Source organism: Homarus americanus, unplaced genomic scaffold, assembly GCF_018991925.1.
Source record: "Homarus americanus isolate GMGI-L3 unplaced genomic scaffold, GMGI_Hamer_2.0 scaffold25467, whole genome shotgun sequence".
Lineage (NCBI taxonomy): Eukaryota > Metazoa > Arthropoda > Malacostraca > Decapoda > Nephropidae > Homarus > Homarus americanus.
In genome coordinates this window covers 4,305,088-4,332,898 of record NW_024732867.1, presented here as the reverse complement: position 1 = coordinate 4,332,898, position 27,811 = coordinate 4,305,088, and the positions used below count along the sequence as shown (strand labels likewise).

Here is a 27,811-nt window from a genome sequence, read left to right as displayed (position 1 = left end):
ACAGCCTTACGAGAAACACGCCTTGTTGTGCGCATCAGCTGATCGGCTAGTCAGCCAATACAGTAATTGATTCCATGTTTACATTCGTTTCCAGTGGAGTAAATATCAAGAAAGTTGTGCTCTTGAATATTTTTGCATTTTTTATACAGTATTAAAATTATAGGTCGTTCTGAAATTAGGTTAACTTATTGATAATATATACAGTACAGGGAACAGTTTTTGTGTGCCCTTCAGCTGTTTGAATCACCCACCAATGCTTCTCAGTTTAACTTTGTTTACAGTGAAGTGAACATTAAGTTTGTTGGTCTCTTAAATATTTTTTGAATTTTTACATTAAAATTATTGGTCATTCTGAAATTTAGTTAGCATATTGATAATATACAGTGCAGAAATTATTATGAAACATGAAGAAGGCATTAGAACCAAAGCACTCTGTAAAGAATGTGGCATGTCATCATCGACTGCCTCTACAATCAGCTATTTGATATGTAAACAAAGCTGCCGGGAATACAACATACACGCCTCAAAGTAAGTTAAAATACAATGTTCTAATGCTTTTTATTTATTATTGTACAGTATACTGTACACTACTATACTGCATTTAGTTTATATTTAATGTTTTGTTAATTCTATTACCGGTATACAGTACTTTGTATATAGACTTTTTCTGTGAGTTAGAACCAATTACCCAATATCCCATTGAAAGAATAGTTTCAGTTAACGAAATTTTTGGTTAACAACTGATTCTGTGGAACCAATTATGTTCATTAATCGAGGGACCACTGTATATACATTCATTTACCTGTATGTGTTTGGTGACCACACTCTGGTCTATCCACCAGGTGATCAGCTGTACGTATGTTGGATCGATTTATCATCCAGAGCGGAGAAGAGAGAAGATGCTGTGACAGGACATTCAGAGCTGTACATCTGCAAAAGAAGATGCTCTACCAGAAGCAGAGATGAAGGTACCTGTTTCACTGAAGAAAAAAGCCTCTTTGAAAATAACGCACCTGCTCGTTACCAAAAAGAAACCTATCACAGAGAGTGAAGAAATCATTGTGCCAGCATTGAACATCCTTGCAGAAGAAGTGCTTGGTAAAAGTGCTGCTATGAAGCTGAATGAGGTCCCCCTTTCAGCCACAACAATGGAACGCTGGAAGTTAATGATTGCTGAGGACCTGCTTCTACAGTTAGCCGAAAGAGTTAGGAAAAGTCCATGCTATGGATTGCAATTTGACTTGTCGACAGATTTCACAAACAGGGCTCAGCTGACATGCTTCACTTGCTATGTTGATTGTGAGCACTTGCGAATGATAGAAGAGTTTCTTTTCTCTGAAGATGTTGGCGCAGAAACTACTGGTGAAGCAACTGCAAAAAAAGTTCTGGACTGTCTCACCCACAATGGGATTCCAATTGAAAAGTGTTCACACATCACAACCGATGGTGCAGCTCGTATGGTTGGGATAAGAAATGGTGCAGTGGCAAGGTTGAAAGATTATGCACCGAACTGTGGAAGTTCTCACTGCACCCTGCATCGCCAGAATTTGGCATCAAAGCATCTACCAAGCGAGTCTGATTTGGATGCTGCAATGAAAAAGTGAGTCATTATCATCAATGATATCAAGAGCAAAGCTAAGAAATCTCGCATATTCCATGACTTCTGCAATGGGATGGGGAGACTGAGAAGACCCTGCTGTTTCACAGCTAAGTGCGATGGCTATCAAGAGGAGTTGCATTAAAGAGACTCTTTCAAGTAAGGAAAGCAGTTCGTGGCTTCTTGCAAGAATGTGGCAAACCACATGAATTCTGTTTCATGCAAGAGGAGTGGGTATATTCACCAAGCTCAATGTGTTAAACCTCTCCCTTCAAGGGCCAGGTCAAGATGTGTTCACTTCCAATGACAAAATTGAGGCATTCTAATTGAAAATTTCAGGGTGGAAGAAAAGAGTTGAGAGAAGGGACTTTTCTGACTTCGATATGCTTGGACAAGTGATTGTAGAGTCCACATATTTTCCTCCTGCATGTGAGGAAGAAAAAAAGAAGAAGAATAGTTGGATAAGAAACCGTTCCTATCTCAAACTTGAAAGACAGCAATCTGCCCACCCAAGAAAAAGACACACTGAGCGAACACCACGATGACTCAGAAATGAAGGACTTTTTCAACAGCCGCAACCACACCGACTTTTGGGGAGCAGTGAGCCAGAAAGAAGCATAGGAGATGATTGCTGGTAAAGCACTCCAAGTTCTGCTGGCATTCCACAGCACTTACTCCACTGAAGAGGGTTCTCAGATCTGCTCACCATCAAGAGCAAAAAAAGGCAGAGGCTCGGAGAGACGATGTTCTCTGCGTGCATGAGTGGCAGCGACAAGAAATATGGCCCCACGATTCAACTTGCTTGCTGCAGCTATCCAGCAAAAAAAATCACACTGAAAGTATCCAATGCCATATGTAGTTTGTTTTGAGGCGTGGCTGCACAAATGAATTGTATGTATAAGTGTTTGTACTTTGTACTGTAAGTGTAAATGTAATGATAAATTTTTCTGGATAAATGCAACTTAATGTAATATACTTGTAGTGTACACTCATACAGAAGTGTGATGTTCCTATTAAATGTATCCTTTTCATAATGACAACTTCATATGTGCTGAGAACTGTGACCCAGTGTTGAAAAGGTTGAGGAACACTGCAGTAGAGCATAAATGCATCTCTGCCCATCTTGGGTAGCCATCTTGATCGTGTGAAACCTAAAAATTGGTATTCTTTAAAGAAAAAGGGCTGTCAAAATGTGATTGTTATTCGTTAACCCTTACGCCCCGGTTGACGTTTCAGCGCGCGCCTTTTCGCGGTATTGTTTGAATGCCCAGCGTGGGTTATAAGGTTCCAGTATGACTATTTGGTGGTCACGCCACACGCAGTGTAGCGTGGGTGGGCTCAGTGCAGTTAGTACGCATTAGCCTCTCGCCATGGAGAGTCTTACCTCAACCTCTCACGCTAAAAGTAGTGTACAGTAGTTGTATTGTAGTGTAGTATTACTGGAAAATAATGCTATGATTATGTTATAAATGCATCTATTTGTGGAATTATTATTCCGATAATTATTCATATGCATTACTTGCTCTCCCAAACACAAAGACAGCCTGGCGACAGACTGCGTGTGTGTCACTGAGCAGTTTTTATGAAAAATAATGCAAATAAAATATTCTAAATGAATTATTTATAGGAAATAAGTATAATGATCAGTAAATATATGCATTACTGGCCATCCCAGACACGAAGGCAAGCAGAAAATTGCTGCTAAGTGTGTAGTGGCCACGAGCACTAGCTGTCAAAACACTGTCCCCTTACTCCCTCGCCATTTAAAAAGGTTAAAAACTACTTTTGGATAAGTTGATTTTTCTCGAATTACCGGTACCCCGCGTGGGGGATACAGCCAGCGGCACCCTAGCCCGGGGCATAGGAGTTAAAGCAAATGTTTGCTTTCATATAAAGAAAAAAAATGTCAAAATGAGACTTTTATTTAAGTGATTCTTTGTTTATTGGGGGATACCTGTACTGTACCCTAAATGTGTACTTTTACTTATACAGGTATTTCCCTATAAGGTTTACAGAGGTGAAGCAGACTTCATTCCTCCTGGTTGGGTATCCTCCTATGAGCCAATGAAGTAAAAGCAGACTTATGATAAGCATGAAAATGTACTTTTACCTCTGGAAATATGTAATCAGATGTAATAGTTCAAAGTACTTTATTTCTACAAGTGTATTAAGACAACAGCAGATAAAATGTTGAGCTGGCTACCTGTCATGTCCATGACTTGAAAAGGGAATAGCTTTTCACTTAATGGTTACCACCCCAGAAATTGTGGAAAATGCTATTAATATAGTACTGTATTGCCTTCTAGGTTTTTGTAAATATAATTTTCTTTATATTATCAGACACCAAATCAATTATATTACAGTACTTCCTACAAGCTGGAAATCCTGCTAATGTTGAGAATTGAATGGCTAATTCATTTTTGTGACAAAAGGTGTACAGAAAATATATTAAGTATTAAAATGAGTGATATCAACTAAACAAACATCATACATAAGAATTTTAAAGAACAAAGAAAAACAGCAGACCCTCAATATTTGACAATTCAATACTACGCTTTCCTTATTTTGCACCCACCTAAATTATTCCCAGTTTTCTTTATTTTACAATCAAACCCTTTTATTATAGTAAAGCCTCGGATAACAACGATTTGTCCAACAACTTTTCGTATTTGAAACTCTAGATAATTTAGGACCCAATTCAGTTTTCATCCTTATTTCATTCGTATTTACGACCAAAATATAATAAAAATATAATAAAATTACATTTGCATATAAATAATAACTAAATCCCGATATGTATTATAAAAAAAAAATTACTGTAAAAAAAATGAAGAGCGCTTTGCGCAAAGAAGCTGCCTTGCTAATGAGTGGTAAACAAGAGTCAGAGCTTGGCTGGCCTTTTGTTTTCACGCCTCTGGAGCAGGAACTGGAGAAAACTTTCTCAGGTTTCTTACAGCATTTTTGCATCCCTATTCAACATGAGCAAGAGAGCAAGTGATGGTAGTGTTGTTTCAAAAGCTAATAGAAAGTGTCTATGCTTAGCCAAGAAACTAGATGTATTAAAACGATATAAAAAAGGCGAGAGGTCTGTGGATATTATATGGAGCAAGCAATGAACATATATTCTGAAGTGGATCCATTAACAGAACAAAGCATTAAAATTTAAATAAACGCAAATGATCTCTACATAAAGATGTATAATGAGAAAAGAAAGCCGCTGTGCAAGGTTCTTTCGACAGCTTTAATATTTGAAGGACTAAACCATCAACTTCAGCTACACCATCAAATTCAGCTTCAACATCAACTTCAGGTTCAGGAACAGTTTCAGCAACAGCTTTATGTAAAGTTAAAGCTTCAGCTAGAGTTGAACCTGATGACATCGTCATCTGAGTAAAAACTATCACAATATTCATTGGCTGTCCTTATGTTTTAGACTTTACCACCATTGATGAACAGAATTTTAGTTTTACATTCATAAATATTATTCAAAACATATATGAACAGTAAATAAGTGTTGCTTTCCTATTCATATGTAGAGAAATGACGATATGTTTTCACATGTATGCACTTACTGTTCATAAGTTGGCTTTCCCAATCGTCTCGTTTTATTTCTTTACCAATTGTGGTTAGCTACTCCTAGTGTTCCATTTATTAACATTAAATAGCATTACTTAAAACATACATACAGGTATTCAATTTTTTTAAATTAAGTTCACTACAGCTACAACCAGGGTCTTATTGTCTTCAGTTTCTTATGTAGAACCATCGTCACTCACGAAAACAATGCCGTATTGTCTTCTCGTGTGTGTTTTAATATTCTACGTATTATTAATGACTTGCATTGTTCATTTTACATATATAAACATTCATTCAATCAAATACAAATTCAGTAATAAACGATAATGAATCTTTTGTACATATTCTTAAGATAAATGACTATGTTTCCTTGAGTGCGCACGTATACATTGGGTGTAAACACTGACAACAATGTCGTCTCTTATCCTCTTGTGTGTTTTAATATTCTACGTATTAATGAATTGTATTGTTCATTTCGCATATATAAAGATTCATTCAATCAAATGCATATTCAGTAATAAACAATAATGAATCTTTTGTACATATTCTTAAGATAAATGATGCGGTATCCTTAAATGCGCACGTATATGTTGACATTCCCAATCCATCTTTTTTTTTTTTTGTCTTTGCCATTAGTGGTTAGCTACTTCTATTGTTCCATTTATTAACATTAAATAACGTTACTTAAAACATATATATTATTTTTTTTACATTAAATTTACTACAGCTACAACCAGGGTCTTATTTTCTCTTGTAGAACTATAGTCCCGGACTCCCGGCTGTAAACACAAATGAAAATAATGGCGTCCCATCTCCTCTTGTGTGACCATATTATTATTCATTTATATTGTATAAGGTGCATTCAGAAACATTATTTAAAGAATATAGTTTGCACTTTTCATTAATTGTATTATTTTGGGGGGAAAAGAGGGTAGAAAGCCACACAAAAGATATGAAAAGGTCACACTTAGGAATGCATCTCATTATTATTGCTTTATTTTAATGGTAATTAATGATTCGCGATAAGATGATTCACCTTGCACTGCAATATTGGAGGACACATTAACGTCGTTATTCGAGGCTTTACTGTATGTGGTGAGGCCAGAATTTTTCTTTTTCAAATGGCCCACCAGATTCATGAGCCGATGCCAAGGAATCAGCTGACAAGTAAAAATTTCCCAAGCATCTTACTAGATGGCAACATTGGTGTCTCACCTTAGGCTAGTCATGTTTGCTATGCAGTTTTATGCTCAACCAATGTGTCGTGTGGACACTCACTCTCCCTCTACATAACTTTCAACCATGAGCAATAATCACCAGTTCCCATCAACATTTCAAGATGCCTAGTGTTTCTCAAGTCCTTCTTCTAAAACTCCAAGTGCCAAGAAATCTCAATAGACTTTCTCCATCAAAGAAAAAATAAATATACTGGATGACCTTAGGCAGGGTGCAGGTTCTTCAGCTGTAGCACGTTAGTATGGAGTGCATGAAATTACAATTCAGGTAAAATGAATCCCTTAAAGGAATTCCTTGGGTGTATTGTTTGGGGCTCCAGGCCTGTACAGTACCTACATTATCAACTGAAGTACTGTATATACATCAATAAATCATATTTCACTATTCCCCTGTAATTCTCGGTCCCACTCTTAACATAATGAGGGTCTATTGTACATAATACATACCCATTTTGAAGAGCAAAACTCTATACATATCAAACAAAATCTTGATAATATCAATTCATCTGTGGACAACAATTAGATTTCTTATTAAAACTAATAATTATACAACGGAATAAAAAATAGTATTCATGCTTAAAATTCTGAAAAGTTGAACATCAGTACTTTAGTACAGTACATAATTGATCCACTGACAATTTGAAATTTGATCCTCAGCTGTGACCCTGACATTTGATGCTTTAATCTGAATTATGTTTCCTGTGGTGTCTAATGATGATATAAATTCATATAAAATTTCATCAAAACATCTATATTGATACAAGAGTAATGTACTACAAGGAAAATACTGTACTTGCATGCACCCAGAGACAATTATGCCATAATCCAGTACAGGCTTTTTTTCTTTTCAGAACAAACATATACAACAATATCTAAGGCAGTGTCAATTGACTCAAAGATTTCTAACCTTCTGCTTCACTATATCTGTCCTGAGATGTATGGAAATAATAAATATTACTTATTTAAACATTATTAAGGCTAAAAAAAGCTGCAGGTACCAAAAGGAAAATTTTAGCTTGAACATTTTTGGGGATGATAACAGTATAATGCGGACTGACTAGCAATATGTTGCAAATAATCTTTGGCTGAAGAATTATGCTAAAGCAAAAAACTGACCAACTTACTAATATAACTAGGTAAGAGTGTGGGGCAAGAGGAAGACAAACTTAAAAATAATTAATATTCAAACACAAAATTAAGCTTTTCACTCATAGATACATATAAAAGAAAAGTGGTTGACTTGTGCCTGAAATAACAGAGTGAACAGGGTGCATAAAACTAAGTAGAGGTGGTAGTGAGAAGATGTGTTGCAGCATCCACAACATCCACAAATCCAGCAGTGTGTTTAGGGAAAGGAAAGCCGTGACTTGTTGTCCTCGTCAACCAACGTTGTGCAAGTTTTCTATACTCCTCACACTCCCTGAAGACATAAGAGGAAAAAGAACTATAGCAGATGCAAAAGTAAATGTAATATGATGCAATACTACATAGTGCACAATCGCCCAAATGAATGATGTCACGATTTCCAGAAACTTTCAATCAAAAAGTGGTATCTGGCAACTACTAGATTCTTTTTCTCACTATTATTTTTTTGAGGTCGAACACAATTTTGTGAAATAGTAACAAATTAATTAATAAATCCAAATAAATCACTGTACGTGCACATGATCCATGTATATGTGGTTATGAGCATATACAGTAATTAAAAATGATACAGCAGTTTTTCATAAGAATATTGTAAGAACAAATCATGTACAGTAGTTAAAGTTTTAGAAAAAAGGAACTATATTTTGAAACAAAATAATATGTCATATGAAATTATTACTCGGGGACATTCAGGAATAATTTGTGGAGTTAGAAATGGATGTCAAAATGAAAGGGTATACTGTACATTAATTGTGATGCTGAAATGAATATTGAATAAGAAATATGATTTTTAAATAATACCTATATTCATACTCACCACATTTATGCCATGTCTTTAATGAATACGTACACAAATATTTTCCACATTCACCGCCTCAATGGACGACGACGTAAGGCGGGAACTTTCAATTTTTTTTTTTTTTTTTTTTAGCTTTAGATGAACTATATGCTTAAATAAATGTTTCTTGTTACATTTTCTCCTAGCAATTATAAGAAAATTAACCCCTACGCCCTGGTTGACGTTCCAGAACGCGTGACTTTTCGCTGCATTGTTTGAATGCCCAACTCGTGTTATCAGGTTCCAGTGTGACTATTTGCTCGCCCACAGGGAAACTTCTGCAATGTAAGTACCTACTTTTGTTTCTTTGTTTTATTTTCATTGTTTGTCCATTTTATCATGTTGTATCAAAGTAATATTGCTAAAAGTAGTGTAGTTGTATTGTAGTGAAGTACTACTGGAAAATAATGCTATGATTATGTTATATATGTATTTATTTGTGGAATTATTAGTCTGATAATTATTTCTATGCATTACTTGCTCTACCAAACACAATGACAGCCAGACAGCCTGGTGACAGATTCCGTGTGTGTCGCCGAGCACTTTTTGTGAAAAATAATGCAAATAAAATAAATTCTAAATGAATTATTTATAGTAAATAAATATAATCAGTAAATATATGCATTACTGGCCATCCCAGACACAAAGACAAGCAGAAAATGGCTGAGAAGTGCGAATGTGACCACAAGATCTTGCTGTCAAAACAACGCTGTTCCCCTTATATCCCTCACTCCGCGCTGCCATTTTCCCGTCACTGCAGCCCCGGGGAAGTTTCTAGAGGGTCAATATTTAGTTTTCCTTTTTTATTGTTTTATCATTAAAAAGGTGTAGGGGTTAATCGCCATTTATACTCTGAAGGTCAGTACCGAGGGAACTAAATTTAACCAGGGGGAGCTGAATATTAATTATGGTGTCCTAGATACTCTGTGTTACAATGTACTGTAGCACCTTATACAAAAAATATTGGGGTGTTGTTGCATCCAAATTGAAGGTGTTGTATTATTTAGCACCCAAGAACAAAACATTAATGATTCCCATTCAATGGTCATTCGTTTTGCATGAAAAAAGGTAAAACTTAGATAAATTGCTAACTTCTATGAAGCCTTATTCAACTAATAATTATTTAGAATATTATACATCTATCATATTGTTCTAAAAATAAAACAACTGCTAAATAAGAAAATAAGCCATATGCAGAATATGCTACACCTAGAAGTACCATATTTGCTGGCGTATAAGACGCACCACTGCATAAGACGCACCCCTATTTTACAATGATATTTTGCGGAATTTTTTTTAGCATATTTCAGCATACATTTATTGAAAGTGATTTTAAAGTGGTTTTGTAGGAGAAAACATATGATTTTGTGCATGTAAACACAATATATTCATAGTGGAATCAAGTAGGAAATCATATACAGTACGTATAGTGACATTATATTCACCCAACTCTACCTCTGATTAGAGCAGCTGTGTGGCTTGTTTATATTTTGGTTAAGAGAATTACCAACAGGATGTGAAACTTATATTTTTGGCTGTGATGTTTTGTGTTGCTGTGATCTGCCACCAGGGTGTAGCACCATCACTATTGTTTTGACGTCATCAATTCATTGTAATGGCTGACTGGCGGCTGAACTTTGTTAACATTTCTTTTATCTTTCTAGGGTCATTTTTCATTTAGATAATAAACAAATGTTTCTTAAAGGTAACACAGTCGCTAAATAATGTAAGACATGTATCGGGTGTGGGCTACGTATGCTGGGGAAGGAGGTACAGTGAGATGTTGTGAACTTCCCTCTGCCGTTAAGCCAATGTAAGCCATTATTTACGTCTTCGGCAAGTTTGCCGTAAGTTTGTGATAATAGATTGTGATAATTTGGCTTGTTTTTCAGTATTTTATTTTTAGTAATATTATATGTAAAAATTTTTGTGCTTAGTGGATTACTGCTCGTCCCAGACTCCCTAGCTAAGCACCTCCGTCTACGGCGCTCGACCTCCCATCCGTAATACGGGCGCATTAAACGCAGGGTAATTTGTGATAAATTTTTTGGGGGAAAACCGCATCTTATACGCCGGCAAATACGGTAAGTGTTATCGGCCTGTGTTGCTGTATCATCTCGGACTGACTAACCTTTATTCTTCCTGCATGAATCTTATTAGTCTTTCAAGCATAGAATTGGGATATAGCTCTTTTACTTTTCCTATCTGTGTTGAAGCCTTTTACCTGCAAAATTATAAGGGAATGCAAGAAAAAAGTTAGGCAGTGAGAAATTTGGTTCTGGAGTTCATTAATATACCATCTTACTAGAATGGCATCCAGCCCACTGGTCAGTCACTCACTAGGCTCCTGCCAAGTTGCCAGATACCAATGTCTGAAAAAATGCAACTGAAAACTTTGACATCACTTCTTTGGCCGATTGTACCTCACTGGAACTTAATAAAAATAAGGAAATGTTTAAATTTTAACAAACAGCTTGAAGATCATTTATGATGACAAAATATGACCAAAATTAAATAAAAATAAAACAAATTGACTGAAATTTAATGTTTCACCTCCAAATTTTAAGAGTGACTCACTCTACCAGTGAGCTCCCCATTACTCACAAGAGCTTATGGTAAATCCTACCTCATCCCTCCGTACAGTATCACTTTTGACCTACCTACTCCCTTATCCCCTAGTTGTATTGTTATACATTATATACTACTTCATTGAACTATTTAAATTCTTTTCCAGTTTACTGCAATTTAAAAATAAAACAATAAAACAAGGGAAGGAAAGTCTTTTCTTTTTATAAAACTAAATGATCTGATGATTAAATAAATACTACATATGAATGTTAGTGAAAGATTTTGGGGGATAAATTACATCAATACAGGTTGACATCCCTTTATCCGAAATTCCGAAAACCAAAGAGCTCTGAAAACCGAAAGGTTTTTTGTGGAGCACTTTTTTTTTTTTTTTTACGGGTATTAGCTCACCCGGGTACAAGTCACTGACCCACATCGGGGCCTGCGGGGCAAAAATGTAATAATAATAATAATAATAATAATAATAATAATAATAATAATAATAATAATAATAATAATAATAATAATAATAATTATTCATAGTAAATACAAATTTTAATAAAAAATACACAAAAATAAAATAAGAATGATAATAACAATAATAATAATAATAATAATAATAGTAATAATAATAATAATAATAATAATACTGTAATAATAAAATAATAATAATAATAATAATAATAAAAAATATCAGAATGAAAAATAGATCAAAAGTGAGAAACACGACCTAGACCTATGAATTATTATTCTTCTTCTTCTTATTATTATTATTATTATTATTATTATTATTATTATTATTATTATTATTATTATTATTATTATTATCACTATTATTATTATAATTATTATTATATTTTAGCCCCCAAGCCCCAATGTGGGTCAGTGACCTGTGCCCAGGTGGTCTGATCCCTGTAAAAAAAAAAAAAACTAACCATTCTGAAATCCGAAAAATTCCAAAAACCGAAATGCATCTGGTCCCGAGGATTTCGGATAAGGGATTGTCAACCTGTAATACAATGTTGACCAGGTTCTTGTGGTGATCTTGGAACTACTTGAATAAATCCAATGAATTTTCCATATACGGTACAGCAGATGCTGATAGGTGTCCTTGTCACTGTCTCATAATGTTGAGTTTAGTTTGAAATTATGATGTAAAAGATATGGAAAATGGAAGGCATTGTTAAAATTTTTTTATCTTTATCAGCAAGGTCCATGTGAACCAAGCCTGACTGAGTAACTGAGGGAACTTTTTGATCAATCCTCAATAATTAACTGAAAAGGAATCTCCTATGATCTACTGTATATTTAAATGGTTATTATTGCATCTTTAATCTCCAAGCTGTAGCTCCTACTTTTAAACAAAATTTACTTTACCAATCCAATCTATGCTACAATTCATATTTGACAAAAAATTAGTACTAACTACAATTTAAAGCATGCATCATCACAAGAGTAAATCAAACTTATACAAAGACTATACAGTACAGTACTTAATCCACAAATGTTTCACTGTCTCACACAACTGGCACTGTACCAGTTACAGTACACAAGACACTGAAACACTTCTGGATTAAATATGAGCTTTGTATACCTGTGGTTTATTTCTCCATATACAGTACTATACTGTATACATGCATATATCATACATGCAAAGCAGATGCAATTCTACAGTATACTGTACATCATTAGTTTTTGCCCTATGGAAATATACATGCATAATTGCAAACATTAATATTGTGATAAAATTGAACAATGATACCTGTAATACAGTATAAACAAACAAAATTAATTAATAATTTCATATTACAAGAAAATAGAAGTATATTGGCAAACAAAATATTGATGAAAATCCAGCTGATCACAGAAACATGACAATCTGGTCCATGAGCACTACCACCCAAAAACCAAAGGGTCCTGGAGGATTAGTGCTCCGTGAAGCATCTAGAAGTGGAGTGGAGTGGAGTGGAGTGGAGTGGAGTGGAGTTACAGTTCATTTTTTATTGATACCCACAATAAGCACGACCCCTCATTCGAGGTTTGGCTTGTGATTTGTTGGACCCAGAAGCCTACAATCTCATGAGTTCTGAGTCAAAATGATCACCCACTTGTCCCTCAACAGTCAAGTCGATCAGAGGATGAATGATGCAACTCCTGGGAGATTAGTGTTTAGCCTAACAGGTCCCCTCCCCCTAATCACAGATATAATCATAATCATAAAACATTAATATGTAGCCTGACAAGAAAACTAATTTACAGATGACTATGCCACTCACTACTCACACTGTTTTATCACTGTAGGAACTACCTGTAAAAATTTCAAAGCAGGTGGGATAAACAGTTCTGGCAACAGTAAAAATATATTAAATAACTGGCATTGGGTATATATAACTTCGTGAGTTCTGAGTGTTGTACATACTTGAAATGAGGCTAACCATGGAGACTGAGAAGGAATTGCTGGAATAGCAACAGAGTATTAGGTTTGAAAGTATTTACTCTTTGCAAACCAAGGGTGAAAACAGCCAAGTGGGCAGGGCTGGAAGTTAATCCTTTACATCTTCTATAATACCTCAGTGATAGCTGCCTGTAATTATAATTCTAACGGAGACTCATGAGTACGTGCGTAGAGGTTCTCCACTCCCGTGGCGGGGAAGCTCCTAGACTAACTCAGAGCCCTTGATAAAGGATAGACAGTACAGTAATCCAAAACTTAATCAAGAGCATTTTGCTGATGACCCATACACTATATATGGCAGGCACAGTAACATCAACATTTTTTTATGTACTGTAAAAACACATGGAAACTTTTGCAGGTCATTTACATTGTAAAAGTAACACCATCTACCTGGACAGTTCAAAAGATTTACTCCAGGAATCCTTCTACAGTTATGTTAGAGACCAAGAAATCAAACATCTTCTCCAAGAAAATATAAACATTACAGTAATGTGGAAGTACAGTAGCAATGTTTGCTTTTCTATGTGTCTGCAAAATAATGATGGTACAGTATCAAAATCCACCAGTAAAACTACAGTACAGTGTATGCATTAAAATAAATTAATTGTAGTACAATATGTACTGCAGTAAATTAAGATGCTTTCAAGCTCATAAAAAAGGCCTATGGTGCAAATCAGTAAACTCTTAGTGGCACGGTTTTCAATATGGTTTGTTTTATGTATGTGATCATATGGACAGAACGAGGACATGACTTTTGTCTTTGACTATGTAAATTCTAAATATTGTAACCAAATTTCAAATATAACAGAAAATTGCTTGCTCTTTTCAATAACCCAAGTACTGAAAATTAATCATACAGTAGATTGTACAGTAATCATAGGCACATGTATTGGCTTCCCCTGTCTTGATTAATTGTAATGACAATAGATATCCCAGATTTGTAACATGTTTTTACATACTTAAATAAACAAACAAAAAAACACCATTGTTTATCTTTAGACTCCTCACCAATATAACCAGATTTCAAAATCAGTGCACATTGTTACTTGTCTCAAAAGACAGGGCCAAAAATTTATTTTACCGTATTTGCATAACAGCAATTCATAAATGGAATTCAGTACAAACTGTCTTCATGTAATATCATTTATGTCCAGTTTTCAAATTCTCTGATACGTATAAAACTAAAGTATAATAAAATGTCTTTATACTGTACTGCATACTAAACTATGTGATATAATCTTATTGCACTTGAGAGTAAAATAGCATGAAGTGAGAGTCTCATGCATAATATATGACACATCACAACTCTGAGCCAGTCTTCCTTAACCACTTCGGGTTGCATTGGACAGCTGACAACAATGGAATGGGTCACAATGAAAAAAGCTTGGGAACTACTGCTCTGAAAGGTAAAATCATTCCAACTCTGACAAAATTAAAGCAAACTGAGGATTATGTAAACTTTATCAAGTGAACTGATACGTTTTTATCTGGAGACCCGAGTGCTAATCCTTTTATTGGACATTAACGAAATTTCCTGCAATCTAAAATTGTTAGATAATTAGGTCATTTCATTTATGGATATGGTAAGCCTGTTAGTCTAGAATAAACATTTCTCTTACCCATGTGGTTCATTTCAGTGGTCTACAAATACTGTACATAGATTTTGTTTTAGGTTAATGAATCAAGACAGCTGGAATATTTGGTGCTACCAACATTATCAAAGATTAATGTTTGCATATTCAAGACACTCAATACCCCATCAAAGAATATTAAGATGCAAGAAAGAATAAACTCTTTTAGTTAAGCTTCCATATAAGATAGCACATAGAATGACTTAGTATCAACCAGAAACTACCCCCATGAGACCATCATTTGGTTAATGACCTGTCTGATGTGAGGATACCAACAGTCCAATTATGATTATAATGCTCATTAATTTGAAGCTTGATTTTACTACTGTATAGTCAAAGTAAAAAAAGATTGGAGTTGATTACAATGTGAAAACTATCTCTTGACTCAAGTAAATGGACTTCCCAGATCAGTTAGGTTAAAGTGTCGAGTAATTATTTATTCTCATGCGTAACACGAGACCAAAGGCCTCTCACTTTCCTAACTTATTAAATTCACATGGTAAGGTTTAAATAAATCCTAATGTACAACAACGTGTAATCACACTGAATATTGCACAGGTACACCACCGATTTTACGGCACCCTTGGGTCCAAAGCCTTGTCCAATTATCCGTTTTGCCAGATCAACTGAGGTCACGTAAAAATAATTCAATAATACACCTCTGACCTACTAATTATACACCTCCCGTGTCTCTAAAGCACCATAGACTGCTAAAAACTGAAATTAAACAAATATTAAATGTAAATTAAATGTGAAAAAGCCATAATTTTGTGCAACATATAACTGTACATGCTTTGTACTCAAATGTACTACTGTACACTAAAGGACTAAAATTTTTATCTCTTGTACAAACTGTGATGTTTATACTGAAATTAATCACTATCTTACAAGGATTCCAACACTGCAAGTTATATTCTGCTAAGTCTAGTCAGCAACATTTTATAAGATAAATACTTTAAGCCTAAAACTACCATCACCGCTGGGGAGGGGGAGGTGAGGTGTTGACAGTTGTCGAGGAGGGGAGATAATGAAGTGCATAGTTATCAAAAAGAGGGAGTTTAAGTTTTGCACTGATAATATGTCATTGAATTGACTTTGTAGAATATAACTCACATTGCTGGGATTCTTGTAAGATAGTGATCAATTTGAGTACAAACATCCCATAGTTTGCACTAGGCATAAAATATGGCAGGGAGAGAGGGAAGTTAAGTGCCCTCTCGTAATTTTGTCGGGACTAAAGGAGGTGTCGGACCATTTAATTATAAACTATGATACACCATACAACAAAACAAGTTCTGCCCCTACTGAAGCTTTCCATAACAACATGTACAAGATATTACAAGAAAAAATGCCACTTACCTTGGTATGGTTTGACAAAATAAGAAAACTAATTTCTGTATTAAACAACAGCTGCATAAGCAGTGAAACAAACTTTAGAAACTACCCTTCTAGAATCATTGGCTCAAAAGAATTTGTCATTTATATCTCAGGTTTACATGACAATAAAATCGAAGAAAAAACCTGTATAAGCATAGTTCGCTGTACTATCTTCAGATATTACCTTACAACAAATTCAGTTCTATTTTCAACTAGAATAACAATAATGAGATTAACAAAAATCCCTAAATCAATGAAGAAATAATTAAAGTAAAACCTCGATAAACTGGAATTCGAATATACCAGAATTTGCTTTTTTTGGATTCTGAGATACTCTGGTCACCAGACATAAAAAAAAAGGGGGGGGGGGAACATTAATAAAAAGTGTCTTATGACATGACAACACTTACTAAATACTGTACAGTGGTCTAATCAGATTTGCTATAGGCCTACTGAGAACTAAAACACTTGAGTATGTAAGCAGGCTGGGGCTAATCAGGTGTTGCTGCATTCATCATGTTTATTTATTTATTGATTCAATATTATATTCTCATATGATTGGCCTCTTATGGTTCATCATGATCAATATAAAATCTTCAGTAATAGAGAAAAAATACATTACTACAGTGAACCCTCACTTTACGCGGTTAATTCAACCCACGGCGGCCCGCGTAAAGTGAGAAACGCGTAAAGTGAACAACATAACATATGGTATTAATTGAAATAGAGACCGGGCCGACCCCCAAACTCCACTTTTTCAGACACAATACCTACGTTGTAGTAAAAATAACTTCTTAATTTTATGATGGTATGCACACACAATTAATAATTAAGAGAAATATCAATAATATTAGGTTTTTTAACACTTACATTAGTAGAAAAGATGGCTGGGCACACGGGGATGGGGTGTTGGTTCCGAGGCAGAGGGCAGATTATTGGCCCTCACCTGTATCACTTGTATCAATTATATCACTATCCACCACATAGGCTTGCAGGGCCTCTTTGTCAAACCCCTCAAAGTCCATATCCTCACTATCATTATCACTATCACTGACTTGGGCCGGCTGTGGTGGGTGGCGGGTGAAGAACTCGGTAATGTTTTGATGACTGGGCGACCTTGTGCGCACCCTGCTCGCGCCGCTCTCCGCGTAAAGGGGTACACGCACCGCGGAATGTGAGCATTCCGGTTTCGGCAGGGAACCCCGTAAACGTGGAAACGCGGAATGTGGGACCGCGTAAAGCGAGGGTTGACTGTATATGTAATTTGTAATATGACTTGAAAATAAAAGGATAAGCTGCATTAGAAGGTTATTTACTCAAGATGCACTTGTGTGAGGGCTTTCAGCAATCCAGCTTACAACAGAGGTCACTATAACACACTGTATAGTATTTGATATGAAGATACCTTCCTAAAAAGTTATTTACTACCTTTGAGTGTTATGTGATGGTCCAATTTGGCTACTTGTACACTTAGACAAATGATTAATGAATAAACCAGGGTATATGCAATATTACTTATTAAGTGATGAAAAATACACTACAATAGTATTTATTAAGTGGTGATAAATACACTACAATAGTATTTATTAAGTGATGAATAATACACGACTGCACTGTACAGTAAAGCCTCCATTAACAATGGTTCGACCAACAACTTTTCATATTTAAAACCCTAGTTAATTTAGGACCCAATTCATTTTACGTCCTTATTTCATTCGTATTTACGAACCAAAATATAATAAATATATAATAAAATTACAATTTCATATAAAGAATAACTAAATCCCAATACACTATGTATTTAAAAAAAAAATTACTGTAAAAAAATGAAGAGCGCCTTGTGCATAGAAGCTGCCATGCTAATGAGTGGTAAACAACAGTCAGAGCTTAGCTGGCCTTTTGTTTTCACGCCTCTGGAGCAGGAGCAAGAGAAAAACTTTCTCATGTTTCTTACAGCATTTTTGCATCCCTATTCAACATGAGCAAGTGATGGTAGTGTTGTTTCAAAAGCTAATAGAAAGTGTATAAGCTTAGTCGAGAAACTAGATGTGTTAAAACGACATAAAAAAGGTAAGAGGTCTGTGGATATTATATGGAGCAAGCAATGAACATATTTTCTGAAGTGAATACATTAACAGAACAAAGCATTAAAATTTAAATAAATGCAAATGACCTCTACATAAAGATGTATAATGAGAAAAGAAAGCAGGTGTTCAAGGTTCTTTCGACAGCTTTATTATTCGAAGGCCTAAACCATCAACTTCAGCTACACCTTCAAATTCAGCATCATAAGCAGCTGCAACATCAACTTCAGGTTCACTAACAGTTTCAGCAACAGCTTTATGGAAAGCTACAGCTTCAGCCAGAGTTGAACCTGATGACTTCGTCATCTGAGTAAAAACTCGCACAATATTCATATGTTTTCACATGTACGCACTTACTGTTCATAAGTTGGCTTTCCCAATCGTCTCGTTTTATTTCTTTACCAATTGTGGTTAGCTACTCCTAGTGTTCCATTTATTAACATTAAATAGCATTACTTAAAACATACATACAGGTATTCAATTTTTTTAAATTAAGTTCACTACAGCTACAACCATGGTCTTATTGTCTTCAGTTTCTTATGTAGAACCATCGTCACTCACGAAAACAATGCCGTATTGTCTTCTCGTGTGTGTTTTCATATTCTACGTATTATTAATGAATTGTATTGTTCACTTCACATATATAAACATTAATTCAATTAAATACATATTCAGTAATAAACAATAATGAATCTTTTGTACATATTCTTAAGATAAATGACTATGTTTCCTTGAGTGCGCACTGCGCATGTATACATTGGTGTTCCACTATCACTCTCACTTTTTCTTTCATATCAGTGGTTACTTCTACTGTACATTAAATAACATTTCTTCAGTTTCAGGTGGATAAATGACATTTTGGGTGTAAACACTGACAACAATGCCGCCTCTTATCCTCTTGTGTGTGTTAATATTCTACGTATTATTAATGAATTGTAGTGTCATTTCGCATATACAGTGTATAAAGATTAATTAAATCAAATGCATATTCAGTAATAAACAATATTGAATCTTTTGAACAAATTCTTAAAAAGATAAATGACGCGGTATACTTAAATGCGCACGTACTGTATATGTTGGCGTTCCCAATCCATTTTTTTTTTTTGGCCAGTAGTGGTTAGCTACTTCTGTTGTTCCATTTATTAACATGAAATAACATTACTTAAAACATATATATTAATTTTTTTACATTAATTTTACTACAGCTACAACCAGATTCTTATTTTCTTCATTTTCTCGTGTAGAACTAGCATCCTGGACGCCCGGCTGTAAACACAAATGAAAACAATGGCGTCCCATCTCCTCTTGTGTGACCATATTATTTTTCATTTATATTGTACTGTATAAGGTGCATTCAGAAACATTATTTAAAGAATATAGTTTGCACTTTTCATTAATTGTATTGTTTTGGGGGGAAAAGAGGGTAGAAAGCCACACAAAAGATATGAAAAGGTCACACTTAGGAACGCATCTCATTATTATTGCTTATTTTAATGGTAATTAATGATTTGCGGTACACTGTACGATGATTCACCTTACACTGCAATATTGGAGGACACATTAACATCATTATTCGAGGCTTTACTGTACTAATTTACTTAATAAATATTGAAGACAGACATTGTGGTAAGCCAATCAGCTGTTTGCCCTTTAAAAACAAATGACTCATGGTGTTCAGTGTGGGATTCTTTTTTCAGGAAAGCTGATTCTTTTAGGATAATATTTTATCAACCTGGCACCAAATGGTCCTAAATTATATGAGGATTATGGTGAAATTGCATAAAGAAGTGTTAAAGGAATGTTGGGGAGAGAGGGGGAGGGAGCCACCCACCAGTGCCACCTGCTCCCAGATAAACACTCGTCTTCCACATACAATATACTCCTACACTTATTTTTATCTTTATATAGTACTATACAATATACAGTTTTCTCATTATTCACAGGACAATTTCTGTGGTTACTTACATATCACACTTTTCAGTAAATAACAATCATCTCTGTGACAACAGAGTTGTTGACAACCTGATTTACATGTCAGATTTTCAACCCAGAGAGTTCTGTTTCATATTTTTTTTTTACTGATGTAATATTCTTTTAATAACCTTGTTATACACTTAAAGACCTTAGTTGTTGAAGTGCAGTAATAACATAACATCAACTGATTTTCTTTAAACAGTTAAGAAAAGCTGTGTTATCTCCAAATCTTCACCCCCCCCCCCCATATATTTGCCTTTTTTCTGACTGGGGTCCGATTTATTGAGGTTCTACTTATTTATAAACTTCCAATGTAACAAAGGAAAAATATAATTTTAAATACAAATGAGATCAATACAGCAATATCAGGTACTTCTTTAATTCAAATCCACAACACAATTATTATATCTTACTTAATTTGAAAAATACTGTAAGACCTTATGCAATCCATGTTGCAGAAAAACAGATCTGTAGGGTTCCCCACAAGGTGGAGTGATGTGTCTAGTGCAATTGTCTTATGCTAGTGTTAAGGCACAGGCTCTGCTTATACCTTCCCCATTCAGCTACTACCGCTGATTAGCCTTCTTGGTGAACTGGGGAGGTAGCCCTGTGTTAAGTCTTTCCTTACTCTTCATCATCAAGACTCCTGATGTGCCTCCTCATGGCAGTTCATGTTAAGTGGGCACCTTGTGGCCCCAGCCAGACCAGCAGGGAATCCTAGAGGTACAGTGCGCAGGCCTAGGTGTGTAGACATGCCCTGGTGTCTATCAACCCCTGCCCCACTGCCTTGTGGGTTAGTCTTGGGCAAAAGTCTATGGAAGCCTACCCAAAACAAAGCCGCAGTGCGGACAGCCATAGGGTAGACTCCAACAAACTGGAGTCCTGGCAGCCCCCCTGCAGCCTTGTCCCTCTTATGGTCATCTGGAGTATATCCTGCCACTGTAACCTGCAGGACATTGCCAATTGTGTGGTGATAGGAACTGTGAACTCCTTCCCCACCTAAATTCCTTTACAGCATAGGCTTTTGCTCCTCTCATCCCCATCTAATCACACCCTTTTCATCCCTTGAACTAATCATCAAGTCCTTCAGGTAAAGTAAGAGATTGGCAGCCTCTAGCTTGAGTCCTGTATGGAGGCAGTGCGGACATGCAAGTTATTGCAGAGGTGGTAACAAGAACAGCATCTCGTATTGCCAGTTACCCATCTGATTGAGCAGCCCTTCTCGGGATTCACACTGCTCACCCCTAGCCAGGGAAGGACTTAGAAAAGGTGGCCTAAAGATTGCCTGTTCTGTTCAACCTGGGTGGCCTACTGCTGCTGCCAAGGCATCCCTCAAGCTGTCCAAACACAAACTCTTAAGCCAAAGGGTATCCTAGGGGGTACATGAAGCCTCATCAGGTGGTATGTAAAAAAAACATTTCAAGGAGCCAAAAGTATAATGGACATATACAGAATATGCCATATGTACCATTGTTTTGATGATACACAAAATTCATTAAAGAAATAAAAAATGTCTGAGTCACCATTGAGAGCAATACGTGACATTTCATATCTCAGAACCAGTGCTCTAAGTAATCCAGAACACCAACATTAGCAACCTGAAATGTCCGCTCTCTTAGATGTACTCGGTGAAACAGTATGGCCATACAGGCAAACTGCACTTTTTGCACAAGAACTCTAGACCTATAACATCGACTTCACTGCACTGAGTTAGACTAAGTTTTCTGGCAGACTCACCAACTGAAATTGGGGAAGGATATACTTTCTTCTGGAAAGGTTTATCCAAAGACGAACGTCGCCTGCAAGGTGTTGGCTTCATTATGAAGAGCAAGCTGCTGCAAAACATCCACGAGTCTCCAGTTGGTATCTTTGAATGACCTGGTAAATCCCACTTACAAAAGGCCACTTTTCCACCTACTATGAATGCTGACAACAACACCAAGGAGGCATTTTATGAGTCCCTCGATAATAATAGCACCCCTCACAAAAGGGGCTTATGCTTATGGGGGACTTCAATGCCAGGATGGGCACAAACAGCGAGTTATTATCCAACATAGTGTTGACAAGATGAATAATAATGGTTTAAGACATCTCACTTTCTGCTCAGAACATCAATTACTTGTAGTTAAAAACACTACTCTCTTCCAGATGAAAAACAAATACCAGAGGTCCTGGAAGTACCTGCACTCCAAACACTGGCACTTAGGCCCGAATTCAAAACGGTGATTTGAGCCTGAGATATGAGCTCGGCTCAGGCCTGCAAATCTAAATTCCTCAATCCGAGATTTCCTGTAGTGGATTACCCATATTCAGAACATCGACTTGAACCCTGGATCGGGTAATCTGTTGCATTATATTCAATTACAAGCAAGGATTCGAACACTGAAATTCCAGCCAATCACGTTTCAGTTACACCATTACGACAGCCGATCACCATCGAGAGTAATGTTTATAAGATTATGGCGGCAATATGACTAGACAAGTTTTACGGAGGAGGAGAAATCTCTCCTTGCACAACAAAAGTTACTTTTATTACTATAATTACAATCAAATTATAATGATTTATGGAACTGTGTTACAATGTGGCTGTGTTGTTATATGATAACAGAGAATTCCATAGAGGAAGAACAATTACCTACATACAAATTGTAGATATAATCCAGGACAGGTGTCAATATTCATAACCAAAGCAAGATGAATCAATGCAAGGCATAGTAACCTTGCTAGGTTCAGTGAGGTTAAGTTTCTTTCTGTTCTTTTAACCCCACATTTCCCCTGATTAGTAATCTTAAGAAAAGACTTTCCATTATTAATACATTAAAATCAAAATGCACTCAGCATTGATGCAATTATATTGAAAATATATCAAAATAGGTTTCCTAAAGAAAAACTCTCAAAATGTAGACACGTCAGTTTTCTTTACATTTACCCCATTGATCTTCATGGACCCTAAACATGAAAGTGTGAAGAATCTCAAAACAATCATCAGCTGATGAATGGGAGGTAGAGAAGAACCATAGCCAACAGGTCTGTCAAGTAGATGCTCCATATGACGGAAAATGTCAAGGAAATCTCCCTTTCTGAACCTATATCGTTGTTTAAATTGCGTGTCATCATAAAAATTGATAGGATTCTGCCTACATACCATCAGTCTTCTCTCTACAAAATTCCCAATTTGATGATATCGTCAAAAATCACGCGCTGTCAAAATTCATGTTGACTTGTTTGAAGGATCGACCGCTAAACCTGACTCCAGGTTGGATTAATGTGAGGATCGACAATTCCGATCTCAAACCCGGTTTGAATCTTTGTGTTGGCTCAAGCCAGCATTCTGAAAACCAACAATCTTCAATCTTCGCTCGATCCTTGTTTTAAACCTTCATACGGTTTCAAATCACAGTTCTGAATTCGGGCCTTACTGACTACATCAACAACCATCAGCAAGACCAAAATGAAGTGCACCACACAGGGGCCGTGTGCAGTGCAGAGTGCTGGGCCACAGTCTAATCAGGACTGAGCTGCATTTGGAAAATTCAGTATTCCCACCACAGTTTCTCAGTGTGCTGAGAAAATTCCATGAAAGAATGCAGGTGGACTACAATCTCTATCATTTACATAGAGGTCAGGGCGAAACAAGGTTATGTGCTTGCCCCAGTCACTTTTAACTTGTTTCTGGACTATTGCTCATAGCTCCTTCAATGCAAGTGTAGTTTTGCCCTGATATTAGTCTATTCAACCTACGAAGCCTGTAAGCCAACACCAAAACAAAAGTCACCAAGTCTGTCAAACTTCAATTTGCAGAAAATTATGCCCTAATGGTCCACAACCAAGCAGAGATGTAGCATTCTTTGTGTGTGTTATTTACTGTCTACTACTCTGTGGGCCAAGAACAGAGCACAGAAACGACTGATGTGATTGTACATTGAACGCTGTTGCCCCCTGAACCTCTTAAATTTAACATCAATGATGTCCAAATAAAGTTCAGCTATCTTTGCAGCATCAACAAAGGCATCCAGGCTTGAATTACCCTTGCCTCTGCTGCTATTAGTGAGCTGTGCTCCTTGCTATCAACTGGAAAAAAGTTTGGAAATAGAAAAAATTTGAAAACAAACACCAAACCCCCTAGTTTAAGGTAAGCCACGAATAATGTTTCTAATAGTAGGTAGTAGGTAGTAGGCAGCTACCAAACAGGGAGGTACTACCGCCTGGGAAGATATTGGAAGCATAATGTGTTGTCTAATGGTAGACCCTGCTGCCATATGGCATCACAAAAATTGTGATTATGTCCCAGGTTGCTGATCTGTCTTTCTGCCTCATTTACACACAATTGCAGGGTCTCAATATTGTTTCTCTTACTATTGACAACACAACATACATACTGTACGTACATCATTTCTCACTTTTTATATATATTTATTATTTTTTTTTTCATTTTTGTATTTCTTTATGGTTCTTTACTATTTATATTACAGTGTTGTTATAATTATTATTATTATTGTTATCACTAATAATGCTAGCATTATTATTTTTTTATTTCTTATTATAAATTTTACTTATCGGAATTATTATTATTGCATCCCCCCCCCACCGGCCCCAATGTGGGTCAGTGACTTGTGCCACAGTGGGCTAAACCCCGTAAAAAAAAAATACAAAAAAATTGTCTGAGGTGTCTCTGTAGGTGTGAGTGTATTAACAGAATTAATCTCGATTTAGTGAACTAGTTCACTAAATCGAGTGAAAATAACGGAAAAAATTCCTTCCGCTAAATTGGGAGTTTGTTATATCGGATGCCATTAAGTTGAGAGTATACTGTATCAGGATCGAAGTAACACTAGCAAAATGACAGCTACAATGGGTAGGACACATTATCAGCATGTCAAAACATCACCAATCTTGACAAGTCCTTTATGGGCAGTTACTAGGTGGTACTACCAAAAGATTTAAGGGCCAAATTAAAGGGACTGTGAAGAAGTGTCACTGGCAGCCAAATGACCTCAAAGCAAAAGTTGTCAAACAACCATTATAGCACTCAACCTGTGTCAAAGGTGTGTTGCCCAGCTACTCCCACCCAATTCAGCTTTTACAAGCCCCAACTGTGGATGGAGGTGCACCTCAAGAATTGAACTACATAGCCATCAACTGTGGCACTGTTGTCAATGGCATCAACTTATCCTCATCCACACTTATAATTAACTGGAGCAATGTTATTGTCAGTATCGATGAACCTCCATCATAAGCAACTGAGAGACTTCCCACAATACTTCTATTTTTATTACCCAAAGGGGTGAATGAACAGTTTTTGATTACTGAAAATCTGTTTGCCTTACAGTTCAACTTCGCTCACTAAAAATCGTATCTTTATACACTGCAAGAGACAGCTTATTTTGCGTCTACTGTATTGTACTATTCTGTACTGTACTGTACAATTACAAGAACAGATCAGAGTTCAGATTTTTGAAGCTTCATAGTGTATTTTCCTTGTGAGAAGAATAATTAATAATGCACATAAGTAATCATACAAATATTGCATAGCTACCAAAATGATTTTGCCATTGTGCTGCAACTCCACTATAATTATTTGCTTTCTCTTCTCATCACCAACAGGAAGTCTTTCTAATGAAGGATTCTTAAAAAATTCAAGGTAAATATTACTTTTCCTAATAGACAATACTGAGCCTCAGGTAAAATAGCAGTGCATCAGCCAAACTGTCACTGCTTTAACTGAATTATTAATCAAAACTTTTAGTAGTAGAGTGAGGGGCACTCAGGCAGTGGAGTAATTATTTAGATTAAATGGTTAGTAGTATGATGAGCACATTTCTAAGCTGTATCAGTCCACTATAAAAACACCAATCCTGACTGACTGGCTGACTGAGGGAACCTTTTGATCAGCTAGAACTGACACAGATTATACCAATTCTTGCTCCTCTTTGGTAATCTGATCCTTACTGGGAAGTGTAGAGACCAAGTTGTTAATTTGTTAGGCTTAAATGGAAATACCCAAAAACTGAGATGAAATTCAATAACAATATCTCTGACTATCATCCTGAGTAAAAATAAATACAAACTTAAACTAAAAACCCTAATCTATAATAATAAAAGTGGTATATTATTCAAATCAGGTCCCTGTAATAGACAAACAAGTACAGTTAAAACAACAGCATACACCTCCCCATGATGCAAATATCTAATTTTCTAAACTTGTGGGGTACCTAACTCCTGAAAGTTACACGTAATCAAGTTTGGAGAGACATCATCCTAAACACTAATACAGTACCAAACAAAACAAAATGTATGATACTGTATCTCTGCAGGTAATTAACAGGAAAACTTGTTATATAAAAGGTCTACTAACACACACAGTTATTGATTGCCAAAGTACTGTACTTATTTCTGGCAATCAACATGTCATAATTGTATTTTAAGTCGACAATTTATATTTATTTTCTCAAAATTTTAAGTATTTATGTTGTTCATTTATGAAGCAAAATAGATACGTTTACTTTCAAAAGCAACAGACTTTCATTATCTTTTATCTCTTACAGTATAGAAAACTTGACGTCTCATAAACATTACCTATACAGGGGGTCCCCGACTTACGAATGTTCAACTTATGAATGCCTGCCGATACGAATGGAGTTAAACTTGAAATTTACAATACAGTGATCCCTCGGTTAACAAACGCCTCGGTTAACGAAATTTCGGTTAACGAATTACCTTCTATAAGAATCTTCAATTCGGTTAACGAACAAAAATTCGGTCAACAAAATTTTTACGAAATCATGTCAACATGTTTTCGCTTGCTCACCAGCTGGAATATTAGTCCGCCAATTTAGTAATTGGTTCTAGGGTTTAAATTCGTTCCCATTTGAGTAAATATCAAGGAGGTTGTACTATTCAATAATTTTCCAAGTTTTATATTAAAATTTTTAGTCATTTCAACACTTATTTAACATAATTGCAGTACAGGAAACTAGTTTTTGGTGTGCCATTCAACCACTTGACTCACCCAGCAAGGTGTCAGTTTGTATCTCTGGTCAGTGGAGGTTACATCTTGCTTGTGGCTCTCTTGAACATTAACTATTTTTACATTTTTACAGTACAATTATTGGTCATTCTAAAATTTATTTTACATATTGACAACATATAGTGCAGCGCAGTGTTGATTTAAAGAAAATAATCTTGAATTACACCTAGTGAACTTAAAATTTTATGGGTGAAATGACGGCATGAAGCATGGGGATGATTTCTCTTCCACCCCCACTTCCTTCTCTTCTCTCTTCTCCTCCACCCCCACTTCTAATTCCCATCATCATCATCATCAACCAGG

At 35.9% G+C, this 27,811-nt stretch overlaps 2 protein-coding genes across 2 annotated transcripts in view; one reads left to right on the top strand and one right to left on the bottom strand.

Annotated features, from left to right (window-relative positions):
• The first annotated feature begins 962 nt into the window (after nt 1-962).
• On the top strand, nt 963-1,604 carry LOC121869143 (protein ZBED8-like). Its single transcript, XM_042370331.1, has one exon. It carries the CDS (start codon nt 963-965, stop codon nt 1,602-1,604), a length of 642 nt encoding a protein of 213 aa, XP_042226265.1.
• Nucleotides 1,605-6,278: 4,674 nt separating this feature from the next.
• LOC121869162 (ADAM 17-like protease) overlaps nt 6,279-27,811 on the bottom strand; it is a 111,571-nt gene continuing 90,038 nt past the window's right edge. Inside the window, exon 13 of the mRNA XM_042370353.1 lies at nt 6,279-7,828. Within this exon, the coding sequence (XP_042226287.1) occupies nt 7,687-7,828 (142 nt within the window). The 3' untranslated portion in view covers nt 6,279-7,686. The remainder of the gene's footprint in view (nt 7,829-27,811) is intronic.

Coding starts and splice junctions, on each gene's coding strand:
- LOC121869143 (XM_042370331.1), top strand. CDS start 963: ATGAAGGTACCTGTTTCACTGAAGAAAAAAGCCTCTTTGAAAATAACG.